The following is a 20,196-nucleotide window of genomic DNA, read 5'->3' on the forward strand; positions in this document are numbered from 1 at the left end:
GCGTGTCCTTATTGGCGCACGGGGGTTTGAGTTATGAAGAGAGACTTCATTTTTTGAATATGTTTACATTGGATGAACGCAGGCGTCGAGGAGATATGATCGAAGTGTTCAAAATTTTCAATGGGATGGATAGGATGGACCATAAACTCTTAGTACGCTGCCAATCGACTCCTTTTACAAGGGGACACCAGTCTCGATTGATGAGGGACAATGCAAGGTTATGGTATTGCAGGGAATTTTTCTCTAATAGGGTTGTTAATAAATGGAATAGCTTACCCCCGGAGGTAGTAAATTGTAACACAATTGACACGTTTAAAAAGAAATATTATAAACATGTTTGGATAGCTTCTAGATTTACCCCTACTTAGAATAAGACAACCATAAGTATTCTTTATGGGCATTGTATAATATTTTACCACGTGTATATATTGTTTATAATTTTTATTAATTGCATTGCTGTATTTTTTAAATATGACATCCATATTTTTATGGGCATCTTTTTCTCAACCACCTCGTTGGGCATTTTGCCTGTTTTGGCGTTGTATTTGTATAATGTTGGCCAAGAAACAATCTGCCCTCTGAGTAAATAGATGATGGTATCTGCCTAAAGAGGAGAGACTCTCCTTTCCATTGTTGAAAACAAAGCCAATACCAGTTCTTTTCTATCTCTTCTGAAAACACATTTATCCTGATGCTTTTTTTTTTTTTTTTTTCCTGCCTGTGGGTAGAGAACCTTTAACCTTTTTTATGTTGAAGAATGATTTGATCTGTGAGATTTCCATGGAAACTGGTATTGTGTGCAAGATCATATACACAATTTGATTTGGTGGCAAAATATTAACATTCTGTCTGTAATGTGCTTTTCAATGGTATATTATCACAAAATGTTATACATTCGGCTCTCCCCGTATTCGTGGTTCCTGTATTTGCTGGTTTTTTTTTTTTTTTTTTTCAGCAGTGCTTAGCAATCGTCATTCACATGTTTTGTTTACAAGATTTGAGTTGTGCGTGTTTGGGATTGCTCATTTGTCTAGTGCTACCGATAATGCTCTGAAAGGAGAAAAAGAAGTGAAAACTTTATAAGAAAAATTGAATATATTGGCTATGCTTGGCGAAAGTAAGTCGATTGCTGCCGTGGCTCGCCATTACGGAATCTACAGTGAGATATATCAAGAAAAGGGAATTGAAATTCGGTCAGCCATGGGTGTAGCTGCACCTGTGGCAGTGAAAACTTTGCATTGCCTATGCAATCCACATGCTTCTCATACCGAAAATGCAGGATTTTTTTGCTAAAAAGTTTAGTAGCAGACCTTCTTTGTAGCAGTCTTCTGCCACAAAGAAGGTAGTCCAATTGATCATAATATTATAATGGGTAATAGCGAAAAGATTAATTTATTCTTCTATAAAGTGAAGGGGTAGTGAAACGCATCTCTTTCATCAGAATTTTATGCAAGTAAAAGTTGATTACATTGGTTTAGGAAACGATTTGGATTACACAATGTAAAAATCACTGGCAATCAAGCCACTGCTGACCAGGAGGCAGCTAGAAAATTTCCAAAGACTTTGTAGAAAATTATTGAAGAGAATTGATATTCACCTCGGCAGATGTTTAACGCTGATGAAACTGCACTATTTTGGAAGAAAAAGTCGCAGAAAACATTTATCACCCATGAAGAAAACGAGCTCCTGGTTTTAAATTAGACTTACTATGTTGTTTGTGCAAATGCGTATGGGTACATGGTGAAGCTGACCATCATTTTTAAATATATGAATCCGTGAGCATTGAAGGGAAAGGATAAGTTAAATCTCACGCACAGTGTTTTTAATGAACATTAGAAAAGCTTGGACTACGAAAACACTTTTTTTGGATTGGTTTAACAATGTTTCATTCCAAAAGTCTGGTAGTACCTTTAGAGTGAAGACATGCCATTCAAAGTTCTTTTGATATTGAATAAAACTCTTGGACACCCAGATGTCAGTTCAAAGTTGATGGTGTGGAAGTCTGTTATGTCTTTTAATACAACATCTATCATTTAGCCCCTTGATCGGGGGTAATGCGAGCATTAAAGGCTCACTATGCATGTCACTCAATGAAGATGATTGTGCATGCAAATGCAGAAAATATCTTGAAGGTATGGAAGAATTGCGCTATCACTAATGCCATTACTGTCATCACTAGAACCATGGCAGCGAATAAGAAAGCTATTCGAGCATATATATATATCAATGAAATTTCTGCAAAAGAGGGAAACAATCTCAACTCGGTTGGATTGATCTTTGGCCACAATGTGCACTCCAGGACACAACCGTTTTTACTGAGCCAACTAAAAATATTATAAAAGACATTGTCGTGTTAGCGAAACAGGTGGATGGAGAAGGGTTCAATGATATGGATATAGAAGAGAAGTCGAACAGCTAATTAATAGCAATTCAGAGGAAGAATCAATGCAGTTGATTGCTCATGAAACAAGCGGTACCAGACGAATCAAAATAAAGAAGTAAAATACAAGTTCACCATGAGTAACATAGGGGAGGGCTTCGGAAGTTGAAATCAGTGATAGATTATTTTCATGATATAGATCCCTCTATGGTACATTCTTCACATATAGAAAAATTGGTAGAGGAAGTCTTGTCAACACACTCCAACATACTTGATGATATGAAGAAGAAACAACGAACAGAAATCGCAATGTTCTTTCAGAAAACATCACCAACAATCAATCGCTGCACCCTCTTTTACATTCTCTTATTCCCTTATACTTTTGCGTCATCCTGCTCTTCTCATCATGTTCAGGAAATGAGATAAACAAATAAAACAATGTTTTCAGTTACTCTCAGATTTCCCGTATTTTTCCCACCACCGGAATGCAACCCCCATGAATACGAGGGGGGGATGATAATTTAGAGTGATATTGGATGGTTTAGAATTATTATGTGCGTTACAGTGTACACGCTTTTGGTCAGGGAAATGATCAAGCAGATTTTGCTGAGAACCCTGTAAATTTTCGTTCGTACTTGTGGCCCAGGTTGCTACATACCGTGATCAAATCCAAAACTGGGGGGGGGGGGGAACAATGTCTCGAACTGAATTTTTGATGGAATGGTATATTTAAGAAAAGGCAATAAAAATTCCTTTGCAAAATTATCGAATTTCACAGTTAAGGGGCAGTATAATTACATTTCCCCTCCAGAAAAAAATATTGTACTATGGCCATAGTAAATCGGGAGGGGGGCGAATTCACTGTTTTTGTTCTATGAAAATTACAGGAGGAGTCAGAGCTAACGTGGCGATTTTTTTCCCGTTAAAATAGGTAACCCTGACAGCAGCATCCATAAACTGTATCAACTATATTTATAAACCCTGTATGTCGTTGATTCGATTTTTGTGTTCATTTTATCCTAATTTTCCGTATTCCCGATATATTTCTATCGATTTTTGCATATTGCCGCGTATTAGATTGATTCATATTATAAATTATATTTTTTTTTGTAATTTTATGTGCCCTTTGTTAGCCATCTTGAATTGACCGCCGCAAAACGGCGATTGGTTGGCATGGAAAAAAGTCGCCGCGTTGGTGCTTACAAGATTCATGGGAAATTTACCGGGGAAGACCGCGGAGTCTTTTTCTGTTAAAAATTATGGGGGGGGGCAAAATTATATTGTTTCTGGGTAAAGTAGTAAATGTTTTTTTTTTTTTGCAGGGTTGTATGTTGTGTGTAAAAAAAAAAGAAAAATATATATTTACAAATTTTTCTCTCAAAAACCAAACAATTTCAAAACTGATTTATTTTCTCCCTCACCCAAGGGCAGTATTATTTTGGAGCCCCCTCCGCCTGTAAAAGAGTTGGCCTACCCACCCACCCTTCCCAGTCCAGCCATAGGTGCAGATAGACTTGAAGGTCTTAGAGGTGCGGCAGATGACAATTGATATACATCATGTATACATCAGTAGGCTCTGCCATTGACGCTAGGGGGGAGGGTGGATTGCCCTCCCTCAACATATAACAGTTAAAATAATTTAGTTAATTTAATAATTAAAATAATTTAGTTAATTTAATAATTAAAATAATTTAGTTAATTTAATAATTAAAATAATTTAGTTAATTTAATAATTAAAATAATTTAGTTAATTTAATAATTAAAATAATTTAGTTAATTTAATAATTAAAATAATTTAGTTAATTTAATAATTTAAATAATTTAGTTAATTTAATAATTTAAATAATTTATTTATATAGGCCTACAATTCAGTAATTTAAGTAATATTTTAATTTAATAATTTGAAATGATATTGTTAAAAATGTAATTTTAAAGTTTTTTTTTTTTAAATCATTATAGTAAATTCTTTAAATTTTGTTGAAACGTATTATACAAACCTAGGTATGTAAATCAAATTTGTACTAGTTAAAAAAGTTTCAGTACATTTTGTATACTGTCATTCATAGCATAACATGAATGAAAAATCCACTGGAATGTAGATGGGACAAATTCTCTCATCAAATTTTGTGTTATTTCATTTTTTTTTTCCTCCTTTGAAAGGGAAAAATTTTTCCCTTTCAAATGTAAAATAAAACAAAACATTATAGATAAAAAATATATGAGGAAAAAAATTAAACTAAACTCGCACATACATAGACAAACACAAACAAGAACAAAATTTTTTTTATTGAAAAAATATGCATAATTAAAGTGGCAAAGCTAAATTGAATAAATTTTATTGCTCCTCCTAAAGGTCAAAATAAGAGTCTACATCGTCTATTGAAATTAATAATTTGAATAATGATTTTTTAAATGCTGCGTGTGTGGGTATATTTTGTATTTCTAGCGGTAGTGAATTACATAATTTCGGAGCTAAATAATAAAAATGTTTACGAAAAATTTCTTTCCTAAAAGTAGGAATACGGTAAATCATATGAGGTCTTCGCTCGGAAACATTATCTTTTAAACTGCATAAGCCTTTATTACGGTTTAAGAACAGAATAATACGAAAAATAGCATTATGGCGTAAAGGAAGTAGATTAAGATTTCTAAAAATTGTAGAGGAATGAGGCTGACCCCGATTCAAAGTTTTGAAAACTCTTTTTTTGTATTGAAAATAAAGGCAATAAATTAGTTTTATAATCACCACCCCATATAATTACACCATAATTTATAAGTGAATAAAACCAAGCATAGTAAAGGTCTTTTAAGAAATTAGCGGAAACTTTCTTACTTATATAATAAAAATTATATAAAACAAAACTAAGTTTTTTAAGTAGTTCATGAACATGAGATTTCCATTTTAAATTGCTGTCTACATTTAAACCCAAGTATTTAATACTATTTACTTCTTGAATTGGATCGCAATGACAATGAGGTTGAAAATCACAAGTGAGGGTATGAAATTTTAGATTAAGATGTAAATCAGATTGCATAAGATTGAAATTAACGTATTTTGTCTTCTGTAAATTTAATTTTAAATCATTAGCACAGAACCATTTTTGAATTAATATTAGATCGTGGTTAATATGATTCTTAAGTCTGTCAAGATCATCACACGAATACATTAAAACAGAATCATCGGCATAAGTGATCATGGAACCGTCAAATTCTAAATTACAAAGATCATTAATGAAAATCAGAAAAAGTAAAGGACCCAATATAGATCCTTGTGGGACTCCTCTATTTATATGGACATAATTACTGAAATTATCCTGTATTTTGACTCTTTGTTCTCTATTATATAAATATGAAGTGAACCAATTTAAAATATGACCCCGAATACCAGCTGAATTAAGTTTTTGAATGAGAATATAATGGTTCACATTGTCAAAAGCCTTTGAAATATCTAAAAATATTGCAACAGTAAATTTGTTCTTGTCAATGCCATTATAAATAAATTTCGAAAAGGCCAAAAGGGCATTTTCAGCACCTCGTCCCTTTAGAAAACCAAATTGGTTTTTAGCAAAAAAATTCACAGAATACAAAAAATTATATATTCTAATTGAAAGAATTTATAAACCCTGTATGTTGTTGATTTTCGATTTTTGTGTTCATTTTCGATTTTTGTGTTCATTTGATCCTAATTTTCCGTATTTCCCGGTATATTTCTATCGATTTTCGCATATTGCCGCATATTAGGTTAATTCATATTATAAATTATATATTTTTTGTAATTTTTTATGTGCCCTTTGTCAGCCATCTTGAATTGACTACCGCAAAACGGCGATTCCTTGGCGCCACGTTGGTGCTTACAAGGGTCATGGGAAATTTACCGGGGAAGGCCGCTGAGTCTTTTTTTCTGTTAAAAATTATGGGGGGAGGCCAAAATTATACTGTTTCCAGGGGTAGGAACACTGCGCCAAAATTAACAATGCTCCAATAGTGTTTTCGTATTTTTCTGCGCCAAATAGTTAATTTTGCTTCGTATGTCCAGAATTTCTTAAAGGACGCCAAAAATTTTTTGCTCCTGCTTACCGTGAAACGATTCTTTCTAAGAGCGTGTTTTATATATATATTCCACTGTACGCCTTATTTAAACTGTCGGCCTTTCCATCGTGAAACCCCGATTGTGCAACGTGATTGTGCAACTGAAGATAGTTTGCAATGGTCTTTCAGCTTTAAATTGCAAATGCGAGTCAGTTGCCGTTTAAAAAAAGTCTCCACTGGAAGCAGTAGAAATTACTGTAGTCGATCGTCATTGCGTCAAATCCAGATGTTTCGTGAAAAAAATTTCCATTCCGGAAGTAAAAAGTGTGTTTTCGCCGAATTACGAATGTTAATTTAGAAACTTTGCCGAATAACGAGTGTCAGATCGCTAATCTCGCCAAATAATGCGTACTTAATCGCCAAACGTCATGTTGATTCTTCCGAAATTCTCCCCCATTTTGTAACAATTTCTTTCAGAGTATAAAAAACTTATAGAAAATTTTTTGCTCATTTGAAGTGCTGCTGTTCAAGACAGCAAATAGTGCCCTCAGTAAGCAAAAATCATCTTAAATAGACTGGTGTGAAAAATTTTATGACAGCCTCTCTTTCAAACAAGGTGTCAAAAGCCTGAAACACCAAAAACAAGCTGATGAAAAGATTTTTGATAGCAAAAGACAGTGCAGTTTTATTTTGAGAAGGGATGAGGGTTAACGAAAATATTCTTGTTAATTTCCCTGCTCCAATAAATATCTGCTCCAAATCCTATATTTTGCTGCTACCAAACTGATCCGAATCCTATATTTTGCTGTTCCAAATCCTGAATTTGCTGCTCCGAATCCTGAATTTTGCTGCTTCAAAGCTGCTCCGAAATGGACTTCCCACCCCTGTGTTTCTGGGTAAAGGAGTAAATGTGTTTTTTTTTTGCACGGGTGTATGTTGTGTGTAAAAAAAGGGAAAATATATATTTTTACAAATTTTTCTCTCGAAAAGCAAACAATTTCAAAACTGGTTTATTTTCTCCCTCACCCAAGGACAGTATTATTTTGGTGCCCCGCCTGTAAAATAGTACTCGCCCACTTTTCTCAGTCCAGCCATAGGGGGAGATACTTTAAGGTCTTAGGGGTGTGGCACGATGACAATTGATATACATCATATATATCTTTGACGTATCAATAAATATTGGTTTTGCCGGAGATGCCCTGGACCTCCCCCTTTCAGGGGGGAGCGACCCGAAGATCTTACGTTGCTTCTATGTATACATCAGTAGGCTCTGCCATTGACGCTGGGGGGAGGGTGGATTGCCCCTCCCTCAACATATAATAATTAAAATAATTTAGTTAATTTAATAATTTGAATACTTTATTCAATTTAATAATTTAAATATTTTATTCAATTTAATAAGTTAAATAATTTATAATTCAGTAATTTAAGTAATTTTTTAATTTAATAATTTAAAATGTTAAAAATTTAATTTTATGGTTTTTAATCATTAAGTAAATTTCTTAAAATTTGTTGGAACATATTATTCAAGCCTAGGTATGTAAATCAAATTTGTACTAGTTAAAAACATTTGAGTACATTTTGTATACTGTCATTCATAGCATAATATGAATGAAAAATCCACTGGAATGTAGATGGGACAAATTCTCTCATCAAATTTTGTGTTATTTCATTTTTTTCCCTTCTTTGAAAGGGAAAAAATTTTCCCGCTTTGAAGTTTTTCCTGCTTAAATTGATTTTAAGATGGGTTGTGGAAAGCAACATGGGGGAAGGCATTGCTGCTGTTACTTAAAAAGGATGTAATGTAGTTATTCTCTCACACATAGTTGTTGATAAATTTGATAAGTTATTCAAAACTTTTCTGGTTAGCAGAATGCGTTTGAGTTTGATTCAATTATTTCACGCTATTATGTAAAAAAAGCAATTTCAATGAGTTCTATTGAAATGTAAAGTTAAAACTAAATTCAATTTCAATTCATTCAATTTGGTAATAAAAATTCTTTGTCCATTTGGTCTCTCTCTCTAAAAATATTTTGGTCACTTTTAAACATTTCGGTCACTATTTGGTCACTTTTTCAAACATTTTGGTCACTATTTTCACTAATTTTGAGGCCATGATCCGTGCTGACCCCTGGGTTTCCAAATCAGATGAAAATTGGTCATCAGGCTGATAAAAACTCAGTTAATGTGAGCCGTAAATAGAGGCGGATTTAACGGTGGGCACACCGAGCGCGCCTTTGGCCTCTACTTTACACTTTTTTCCTAATTTAAAGGGCCTAATATTAATTTTTTTTTTTTTTTGGTGCCCGGGCCGTCAACTGATCTTTATCCGCTTCTGGCTGTAACTTAATTTAAAGCATCTTCACGATACTGATTGTTGACTTAATATTGTTGGATTGTTTTCCTTTTTTTCCCCCCTCCATACACGTGCGGGAAAACGGTTGTTCCAACGCTGTATGCAAATCGGCACGGATATATCGACTGGTTTTTTCTCAATACAAATACAACGCCACAACAGGCAAAATGCCCAACGAGGTGGCTGATAAAAAGATGCCCATAAAAATATGGATGTCATATGTTTCAAAAATACAGCAACCCCATTAAAAATGCAATTAACACAAATTATAAACAATATATACACATGATAAAATATTATACAATGCCCATAAAGAATACTTATGGTTGTCTTATTCTAAGAATGGATAGCTTCTCGATTTACCCCAACATGTTTATCGTATTAAACGTGTCAATTGTGTTACAATTTACTACCTCCGGGGGTAAGCTATTCCATTTATTAACAACCCTATTAGAGAAAAATTCCCTGCGACACCATAACCTTGCATTGTCCCTCACCAATCGATACTGGTGTCCCCTTGTAAAAGCAGTTGATTGGCGGTGTACTAAAAGTTCATGGTCCATCCTATCCATCCCATTGAAAATTTTGAACACTTCGATCATATCTCCTCGACTCCTGCGTTCATCCAATGTAAACATATTCAAAAAATGAAGTCTCTCTTCATAACTCAAGGCCTGTGTGCCAATAAGGACACGCGTAGCTCTTCTCTGCACCCCTTCAATCAAGTCTATGTCCCTCTGTAGGTATGGTCTCCAAAACCTTACAGCATACTCCAGTCCAGGAAGAACTAAGCCTCGAAAAAGCGGAAGAATGACTTTAGGAGAACGCGAAGAGACCTTTTTGAAAATAAGACCAAGCATTCTATTCGCTTTTTTGACAACCGCTGAACAATGTTCAGAATCTATAGGTGAGATGTCTGTTTTTTTCGCATGGATGTATGTCGGGATTCGATTTGTTTCTCCCTTTTGATTGCCGGCCGTATTTTTGATGAACGAAAATGATCTTTTTTTTTCGTTTCGATCATTGTTTTTCTTCAGCTCAGTCAGTACGCTCTGCCCCCAACAAATATCGACATCTTGCGTGCCATTCTTGATGTTGTGTAAAAAAAATCCCATTTTTAGACCTCGGAAGTTATTAAAACGTTTGTCTCGAGTCTCTGTTATGACCACAATAGGAGAGGGCGGGGGTCTGGTTCCACGGGTGTTAAACAAGGAAAGGTGCCGAGTTTACTCTTTTTCTGTTAAAAAGAGTGGATACCGGCCCCGAGCGATAGTAAATTTTTGTTCGTACTTGCGACCCGGATTGCTACATACCGTGATCAGATCAAAAAGCGGGGGGGGGGGGCAATGCCTTGGACAGCGTTTTTGATGTAATGGTATATTTAAGAAAAGGCAATAAAAATTCCTTTGTAAAATTGTCGAATTTCATAGTCAAGAGGCAGTAAAATTACGTTTCCCCTCCAGAAAAAACAATTGTATTACGGCCATGGTAATTTGGGTGTCCCGGGTGGGGGCGAATTCACCGTTTTTGTTTGTTGAAAATTACTGTAGGAGTCGGCACTAACGTGGCGACTTTTTCTCGCGCTAAAATAGGTAGCCCTGACAGCAGCATCCATTAACTCTGTATCAACCGCATTTATAAACCCTGTATGTTGTTGATTTTTGTGTTCATTTTCGATTTTTGTGTTCATTTGATCCTAATTTTCCGTATTTCCCGGTATATTTCTATCGATTTTCGCATATTGCCGCATATTAGGTTAATTCATATTATAAATTATAATTTTTTTGTAATTTTTTATGTGCCCTTTGTCAGCCATCTTGAATTGACTACCACAAAACGGCGATTCCTTGGCGCGAAAAAACGCCACGTTGGTGCTTAGAAGGTTCATGGGAAATTTACCGGGGGAGGCCGCTGAGTCTATTTTTCTGTTAAAAATTACGGGGGGGGGGGGGAGGCCAAGATTATACTGTTTCCAGGGGTAGGAACACTGCGCCAAAATTAACATCTTGCGCCATCCTGCTCCAATAGTGTTTTCGTATTTTTCTGCGCCAAATAGCTAATTATGCTTCGTATGCCCGGAATTTCGGAAAGGACTCCAAAAATTTTTTGTTCCTGCTTACCGCAAAACGATTCTTTCTAAGAGCGTGTTTTATATATATATTCCACTGTACGCCTTATTTAAACTATCTCTGCCTTTCTATCGCAAAACCCCGATAATATCTGTGATTGTGTAACTGAAGATAGTTTGCAATGGTCTTTCAGCTTTAAAGTGCAAATGCGAGTCAGTTGCCGTTTAAAAAAAAGTCGTCACTGGAAGCAGCAGAAATTACTGTAGTCGATCATCATTGCGTCAAATCCAGATGTTCCGTGAATTCCCCCATTTTGCAACAATTTCTTTGTGAGTATAAAAACTTATGGAAAATTTTTAGCTCATTTGAAGTGCTGCTGTTCAAGACAGCAAATAGTGTCCTCAGTAAGCAAAAATCATATTAAATAGACTGGTGTGAAAAATTTTATGACAGCCTCTCTTTCAAACAAGGTGTCAAAAGCTTGCTGCTCCGAAATGGACTTTGTCATTCCCCCCCCCCCCCCCCCGTGTTTCTGGGTAAAGGAGTAAATGTGTGTTTTTTTTGCATGAGGTGTATGTTGTGCGTAAAAAAAGGAAAATGTATATTTTTACAAATTTTTCTCTCGAAAACCAAACAATTTCAGAACTGGTTTATTTTCTCCTTCTTCCAAGGACAGTATTATTTCCCCCCCCCCCCTGTAAAATAGTACTCCCACTTTTCCCAGTCCACAGCCATAGGTGGAGATATTCTCTTGAAGGTAGGGGTGTGGTACGGTGACAATTGATATACATCATATACACTGAAGAGCCAAAGGAACTGGTTCACCTGTCTAAAATCGTGTAGGGCCCCCGCGAGCACGCAGAAGTGCCGCAACACGAGGTGGCATGGACTCGACTAATGTTTGAAGTAGTGCTGGAGGTAATTGACACCATGAATTCTGCAGGGCTGTCCTTAAATCCGTAGGAGTAAGAGGGGGTGGAGATCTCTTCTGAACAGCACGTTGCAAGGCATCCCAGATATGTTCAATAATGTTCATATCTGGGGATTTGAACTACTGAAAATTGTAACCAGATCTTATCATCATGGGGGGGTCTTTTTGTACTTGAGAGAGCCCGTTGGGCCCATGCGTTAACACAGCATTCCCCATTCCAAAATAAATTACTGGCTTCCATTGAGGTCAAATATTTTTGGTTTTAATGTAGAGGCCCGAAAAATTATGAGATCACGAGAAATCGCGGGAAATTGCACTTCTTCTGTGGCAAAATCTATAAATTTTATTAATATTGTTATTTTGATTCATACTTTAATAAATGTCATATTACTTTAAATTTATACGATTTTCATAACATTGCACATTAAATCTGACGGAACTCTGCTTAAGCCGTCATAATTTTTCGATAACTTGAGGTGACGACTTATCGAGGTTTTACTGTATATCGCACTAACATATTTTTGACAGTGGGCTATATCACCTTCTAGGGGTGATGAAAGGGTCCAGGGGACGGTAGAAGCTAATATATATATAAAGTATGCAAAACTTATTTTTAAGATTAATTTAAAAAACTCAAAAATAATCTTAAAAATAATAGTTTTGCTTGCTTATTATATAGTGAAGCATTCAGCCTGAAAACTGTTTGGTTTATGTTTGAGATTTATGTATGAATTCACTAGAGCATAGTTTCCCAAACTTTTACGTTGCCCCCTTTTCAATTTTTTTCCTTTTCATTGCGCCCTTCAACTAAAGCCAACCCGTAGGATCCTATACTAAACCCCAAGCTTCTACTGTCCCCTGGACCCTTCCATCACCCTTAGAAGGCGATATAGCCCACTGTCACAAATATGTTAGTGAGATATTAATAAAATTATTGGCAACAACTTTTTTTCAGAAGAAATCAAGACACTCTTCAGTTCATTCGGAACAGTGAAACAAGTATCGTTCTTACCTTACAGCAAAATCTTAGCTAGCAAAAAGGGTTTTCTGGAAATGGAAGATGAGGAATCAATTGATAACGTCTTATCATCAATACCGATATCATACTCTAATAAAGAGGTAAATATGGTACATTTGTTCAAATTCTTACATTCCTTAACTTTGTTTTGGTACTGAAAATGTTTCTGATCCTTTTTCCCGTATCAGTTCAATCGAATTTTCTTCTCTTGATTATAAAGAAATTGCCAAAGCTCAAAGGGAAGATGAACAGTTGGAACAACTTCGCACAGTGAAATTGAAATCATTTTCAAGGTTATTTTGGGGGGGACGTAATGTGGACAATACTCAACAAAGAGGTAAAAATGATTACTCTGGCATTGAACAGTAAAATGTGAACAAATCCATTCAAAAAAAGGGATGGCAATGCAGTAAAACCATGTGGTTCACCTTGATTTATTTACATCAGAACTTATGTGTAAATTACGTTTTGTACACTGCTTCTGAAAGTGGCCTCGAAGGACTGTCATTCTTAAAAATCTTACATGCCTTCATAATTTGCTGCGTGTATTGAAGAGAGTTGTGGACAGATATTCAGGGGGTGGGAACTCTGCTCCAAAATTAACATCTTGCGCCATCCTCTGCCAATAGTGTTTTCGTATTTTTCTGCGCCAAATAGCAAATTTTGCTTCAGTATTCCCGGAATTTCAGAAAGGACGCCAAGAAATTTTTGTTCCTGCTTGCCGCAAAACGATTCTTTCGAAGAGCGTGTTTTATTCCACTGTACATGAACTATCACCTTATTTAAACTATCTGCCTTTCCATTGCAAAATTCCAATATTATCCATGATCGTGTAACTGAAGATGGTTTGCAATGGTCTTTCAGCTTTAAAGCGCAAATGCAAGTCAGTTGCCGTTTAAAAAAAAGTTGCCACTGGAAGCAACAGAAATTACTGTAGTCGATCTGTAAATCCCGATGTTTCGTGAAAAAAATTTTCATTCCGGGAGTAAAAAGTGCATTTCCGCCGAATTACGAATGCTTATTTAGAAACTTTGTTAAATAACGAGTGTCAGATCGCCAATCTCACCAAATAATGAGTGCTTAATCGCCAAAAGTCATGTTGATTCTTCCTAAATTCTCTCCCATTTCGCAACAATTTCTTTCAGAGTATGAAAAAATTGAAAACTTATAGAAAATTTTTAGCCCATTTGAAGTGCTGTGGTTTCAGACAGCTAATAGTGCCCTCAGTAAGCAAAAATCATCTTAGACTGGTGTGAAAAATTTTATGACAGCCGCTCTTTCAAACAAGGTGTCAAAAGCCTGAAACACCAAAAACAAAAAAAGAGCTGATGAAAAGATGTTTGATAACAAAAGACAGTGCAGTTGTTTTATTTTGAAAAGGGGTGAGGGTTAACGAAAATATTATAAAATATAATACAAGGAAGATGTAATGCTTTAAACGTCCCAGATTTTATTTTTATAATCAAGTTTTTTTGACAGCCCAAGGAAATAAAACGACAACAGAATTCAAATCAAGACATTTATTCAATTACTAAAGTTAAAAAGGGTTACAATATTAATTCAAATAATTTTCCAATGATATTAAAAATTTAGTTTGACGTTAAGAAAAAAAATGTAAACGTGTCGCAGAGACTTTCATATATTGCACCTATCTGGGGTAGGTCCGGAACTTCATCATGTGGTTATAGGTGAGACACTAAGTCCGGATTTGAAGTGGACGTCTGTTGTGGTGAGATCGTCACAGGCTGATCCTCCTTGTAACGTTTTAATGTTATTTCCCGAATTATATTTTTTATCCAAGTTTTTTGACAGCACTAGGAAATAAGACGACAACAGTGTTCAAATCAAGACATTTATTCAATTATAAAAACTAAACACAGTTACAATATTAATTCAGAAATCTTCCAATAATATTAAAAAAATTAGTTTAACGTTAAATTAAAAATATAATCGTATCACAGACTTTTTCATATATTGCACTTATCTGGGGAAGATCCGGAACTTCGGCATGTGGTTATAAGAGAGACACTAAGTCCGGTTTTGAAGTGGATGTCCGCGGAGACGAGACCCGTCAGAGGCCGATTCTCACTGGCCCAGAGATCGGTGAAGTCGGCTGGGAGCCGTGTTTCCCATTTCTGGGTGCGCTGTTTCGAATTAGCACAACATCGGAACCAAGAGTCTGGCAAAGCAACAAATGTGAATCTGTAGAAGAGACGATCGTCTGATGTCAATCCAGCGGGTGCCGAAGAGCTAGAGCTGCAGGAGATCGGGAATCAGGCGACGATGAGGCAGATGTTGAGAACAGCCGTTATCGACACATCTATTTCACACAGTTGGCGATACCAACTAGACCAGGAACCCTGGGTAGAGACCTTTTGACAACTCCCGGTTAGCGTTAGAAGAACCAAACCATTGCACTTATATAAAGCTACTATTAAAAGTTTGGACCTGCCGAGACACAAATATAAAATTAGATACTCATGATAGGATACGATTCCAAGCCTAAGGCTAGATGAGGTCACGTTACATTAGACCTGACTAGAAGATTAGTACCACTGTACTATAACATCTGAATACCTAACTTGTTATCGAGTGAGGTGAAGAGAAATGCAACGAGATGTAATGCGATCGTTCAATAACCACAACTTGTATATATATGCTAGTGGGAAACAAGTATTTTGGTCTACTTGGACCGCGGAAATACTCAGTCACATCATGAAAAATATTACGTCACAATAATAAGAACATCGGTATAATTTGCATATAATTTTGAAATATTAGTATAAACATTAAATTACCGTTTGGCAACATGTCAGGCGAACTGGCCAGGTTTACCCAACACGACCAACAACACTTGGGAAAGTTGACCAACGGAGGTCCGCGGCCATCCGCCGGCAAACGAAATACTATGTTAATATAAAACTTAGAACATACGAAGGAAAACAACGTCCAATGAGACTAGGTGACATCTCTCCCGGGCAGGGTTGGTAAAAAAACCGGTTTTTTTGAAAAAAACCAAAAAACCGGGTTTTTTTGGTTTAAACCAGGTTTTTTTGGTTTAAACCGGTTTTTTTGTTTTAAATAGTATTAACATTAAAAACAATGAAATTTCTGAAAAATCATTCAAACTTCTAATAATTAACTAAAATAAAATGGTTATTAATGTAATTAACACCATTCCCATACTAATTAATCAATAAATATTTCTTACATTTTAACAAAAACCAACTTTTGCAATTTAATTATTTTTGCTTAACTCAATGGATTACTGTGTGTTTGAAAATTCTTTCAATGTTATTATTAATCATATAGTATATAAAGGTTTTTCTCTAGTTACTTTCAGTATGCTTAATTAGGAAGCTATTTTGCAAAAACTATAATAAAAATTAGGTGAATACAATGCATTTAATGAAGCATAAATAATGCAGATTAATTAGTATTGATTTACGATATACAGAGTGATCATAATTAAGGTTCTGATTTCAAAACACTGTAAAAAAAGAATGATTGTCAGAATGACTTGAAAATTGACATGAATATTCCTGAAGAAATGGAATTTTATTAAGTAAAGGGGGAAAAAAGAACTTAAAAATGTAAAATTGATGACATCATCCAACACTTGGGAAATTTGCTCACAGAATGGAAACAATAGGCAGTCATGGCAAAAAAACCGTTTTTTTGAAAAAAACCAAAAACCTGTTTTTTTTTGTTTAAACCGGTTTTTTGTTTTAAATAGTATTAACATTAAAAACAATAAAATTTCTGAAAAATCATTCAAACTTCTAATAATTAATCAAAATAAAATGTTTATTAATGTAATTAACACTATTCCCATATTAATCAATAAATATTTTTTACATTTTAACAAAAACTAACATTTGCAATTTAATTATTTTTTGGTTAACTCAATGGATCACTTCATGTTTGAAAATTCTTTTAATGTTGTTATTAATCACATAATATATAAAGATGTTTTCTCCAGTTACTTTCAGTATGCTTAATTAGGAAGCTATTTTGCAAAAACTATAATAAAAATTAGGTGAATATAATGTATTTAATGAAGCGTAAATAATGCAGATTAATTAGCAATGATTTACGATATACAGGGTGATTATAACTAAGGTTCTGATTTCAAAATGCTGTAAAAAAGAATGATTGTCAAAATGACTTGAAAATTGACATGAATATTCCTGAAAAAATTCAATTTTATTTGGTAAAGGGGAAAAAATACTTAAAAAATTAATGACATCATCCAACAAGTGGGAAATTTGCTCACAGAATGGAAATGATAGCCAGTCATAGCAAAATGATACCTTAATTATAGCATTGCATGATTTCATAATTCATGGAAACATCACAAAAAACGAAGTAATGAACAAATAACTACAACTTACTTAAGAAATGTTAAATATGTTATCCAACCTGAGGTTGAAAGCACAAAAATTGTTGTTCAACAACAGAATCGGAGTATGCCATGCTCATGATGTGGATGTGCTTGCAATTCAGCTTTATTAAACCAAACGCCCCCCCCCCCCCGTTCATATTCCTGAGGAACTTCTAACATATAGGGAATGTGCTGGAGATTGCAATACACCAAAGTTAGCAATCTGACCACTGTTTATAACATTTTGAGCTACACCCACAGCCAGAAGTTGCAAGGGTTAAGGTGCATCCTGTCAAAATTAGTCTTCAGCAGCTGCTTTGCTGGTATTACAATGTGCATCTTGATAGAAGTTCTATCCACACACTGATGCTGTGGAAGTGCTGAAATGATGTGGTTGCACAAAATAGATTATACTGCTGGCCAAGTACAGCATCATCTACTTGCACATTTTGCACTACTTGCACTTTTTTTCCTTTTGCAAAAGAAACTTCCATTGCTTCAGGAGTATCCATGCAAATTTTCAAGTCATTCTGACCAGTACTTATTGTATAGTTTTGGAATCAAAACTTAAAATTATAATCACCCTGTATATAGCTGATTATGTTTCATAAATCTGTTACTACTATTCAGTAGAACCTTGATAAACTGGGCTTAAGTGTGAAAGTATAAAAAAACAACAACTATTGAATATTAAGACTGGGAGATATACAGTAGGAGATGTGCTACTTCTTATGGGAAAGAAAATGAAAATGTATGTGAGGTAATGTAACTACTAGTACACTGGTCTTTGTCCTTTAAGGACAGCTGGTGTCTTTATTGGATTATAGGACCACCTGCCCCTAGCATGATGGTGTCACTACTGTTGCTGCTTCTTTGTGAAGGGAAAAAGAAACCCTGTGAGATAATACACCACTACATTTAGATGTGTGATGCAATCCTTATTCATGAATTTGCTGAAGATAGAGCATCAGAATGTAACCAAAGGTTAGAAAATGTTGTAAGAATGAGAAATTTTATCTTTTGTATATAACTTTAAATAACTAAGATACTTCATGTGAAAAATATATATATATTCTGGCCACTTTTATGAGACTTTTTGAAAAAAACCACTTATAAAATCTTATGTCATTTAAAGATATACCATCAGAATGTACCCCAAGGATATAAAATGTGGTAAAAATGAAGCATTTTGGCTAATAATGAACCAATATGATATTTTTCAAGGAAAAAAATTATATTTAGGCAACTTTTATTTGATTTTTTGAAAAAAACCACTTGGTTAAAACCAAGGTTTAAACCATGGTTTAAACCAAACAACCCTGCTCCCGGGAGACACCAACAGATTAAGAACTCTAGAAGGTAAGTACAATCTTGACATTAATTAAGGAAGCATGACCCGGAGGACGTCATGTTACATCCTCACTGGCCCTGAGATGGGTGAAGCTAGCACAACATCGGAACCAAGAGTCTTGCGAAGCAACAGGTGTGAGCCTGTGGGAGAGACGATCGTCTGATGGCAGCATAGCGGGTGTCGAGGAGCCAGAACTGCAGGAGATTGGGAATGAGGCGGATGTTGAGATCAGCCGTTGTCGACACTCTATTTCACTAAATTGGCAATTCCAACTCGACCAGGAATTCTGGGTAGAGACCTTTCCGACGTAACCTGGCTAGCGTTTGAAGAACCAAGCTGTTGCTCATATGTAAATATACTATTAAAAGTTCGGACCTGCCGAGACACAAATGCAAAATTAGATAATCATTGCAGGATTCGTTTCCAAGCCTAAGGTTAGATGATAGATGAAGTCACGTTACATTATACTTGACTAGTGGAAGACTAGCACCACTGTGCTACAACATCGGAGCACCGAACTTGTTAAACGAGTGAGGTGAAGAACAGTGCAACGGGATGAGATGTAATGCGATCATTCATTAACCACAACCTGTATATATACTCTAGTCGGGAACAAGTATTTTGGTCCACTTGGACCACGGAAATACTCCGTCATATCATGAAAAATATAACGTCACAACAATAAACTATTACGTCACAAAAAAGAACATCGGCATAATTAGCATATAATTTCAAAATATTAGTATGAACATTAAATTACCGTTTGGCAACGTGTCAGGCGAACTGGCCAGGTTCACCCAACACGACCAACAACAATCGGGAAAGTTTACCAACGAAGGTCCGCGGCCATCTGCCGGCAAACGAAATACTTGTGTTAGCATAAAACTTAGAACAAGCAAGGGAACACAACCTCCAATGAGACTAGGTGACATCTCTCCCGGGAGACACCAACAGATTAAGAACTAAGGATAATAATGCTGAGAGATTAATTTAGGTGGGACATTAGCTGCCCGACCTGCAGTCTCATCCTCGTCAAGCGACTGGAAGACTCCAGCCGAAAGACTAATCGGACGAACTAGCCCATACCTGTACGCTAGCGAGACCTTCGGTGGTTTCCGGTGGCTAAGCGGTCCCTGGGGTCTAAAGGTAATCGGCACTCTCGACATTAATTAAGGAAAACATGACCCAGAGGACGTCATGTTACAAAGGCAGGGTCGTGTCTCCTGTGGTGTGGATGGTAGCATGCTTGCCCGGTATGCAAGTGGGTCTGGTTTCGAGTCCCGGCGAAGACGATATGACTTTTATTTCCATGTTCACCTCAGCATAATATCCGGAAAATGTTTCCTTGAAAATATTCTTGTTAATTTCCCTGCTTCAATTTATAAATTTCTTCTCTGAATCCTATATTTTGCTGCTCTAAAACTGCTCCGAAATGGACATTGTCACTTCCCACCCCTGGATATTAGACTGTGGAAGACTCCAAAAAAAAATTAATTCAAATTGTGAGAACACAGAAAATAATTATCTGTGGTTGCTAGTGCACTGTTTCTCCAAAAATTGTTTTTGACATTTTGCTTTATCTTAAGTCAATTTTATAGGATACTGTAATAATTCTTAAACTGGCTGCCCAATTTTGGTCTTCTGTCAGCCCCTATATATTAATCCCTAAGATATCAAT

The 20,196-nt window shown here is 35.5% G+C and overlaps 1 protein-coding gene across 8 annotated transcripts in view; it reads left to right on the top strand.

Moving 5' to 3' along the window:
• Positions 1 to 20,196, top strand: part of LOC149086369 (uncharacterized) — a 139,408-nt gene that overhangs the window by 97,298 nt on the left and 21,914 nt on the right. For 7 of the 8 annotated variants that reach the window (XR_016195717.1, XM_089254879.1, XM_089254888.1 and 4 more), the window contains one exon: positions 12,721 to 12,884. Coding sequence is in view for 7 of the 8 variants with exons in the window: in XM_089254879.1 (XP_089111005.1) it covers positions 12,721 to 12,884 (164 nt within the window). In the remaining variant the exon portion in view is untranslated. The remainder of the gene's footprint in view (positions 1 to 12,720; positions 12,885 to 20,196) is intronic. The other variant, XM_089254896.1, reaches the window with a different exon arrangement.

The sequence above is a fragment of the Pholcus phalangioides genome, unplaced genomic scaffold (assembly GCF_987345545.1).
Source record: "Pholcus phalangioides strain wild (caught in Gottingen) unplaced genomic scaffold, Ppha-v1.0 ptg000004l_1, whole genome shotgun sequence".
NCBI lineage: Eukaryota > Metazoa > Arthropoda > Arachnida > Araneae > Pholcidae > Pholcus > Pholcus phalangioides.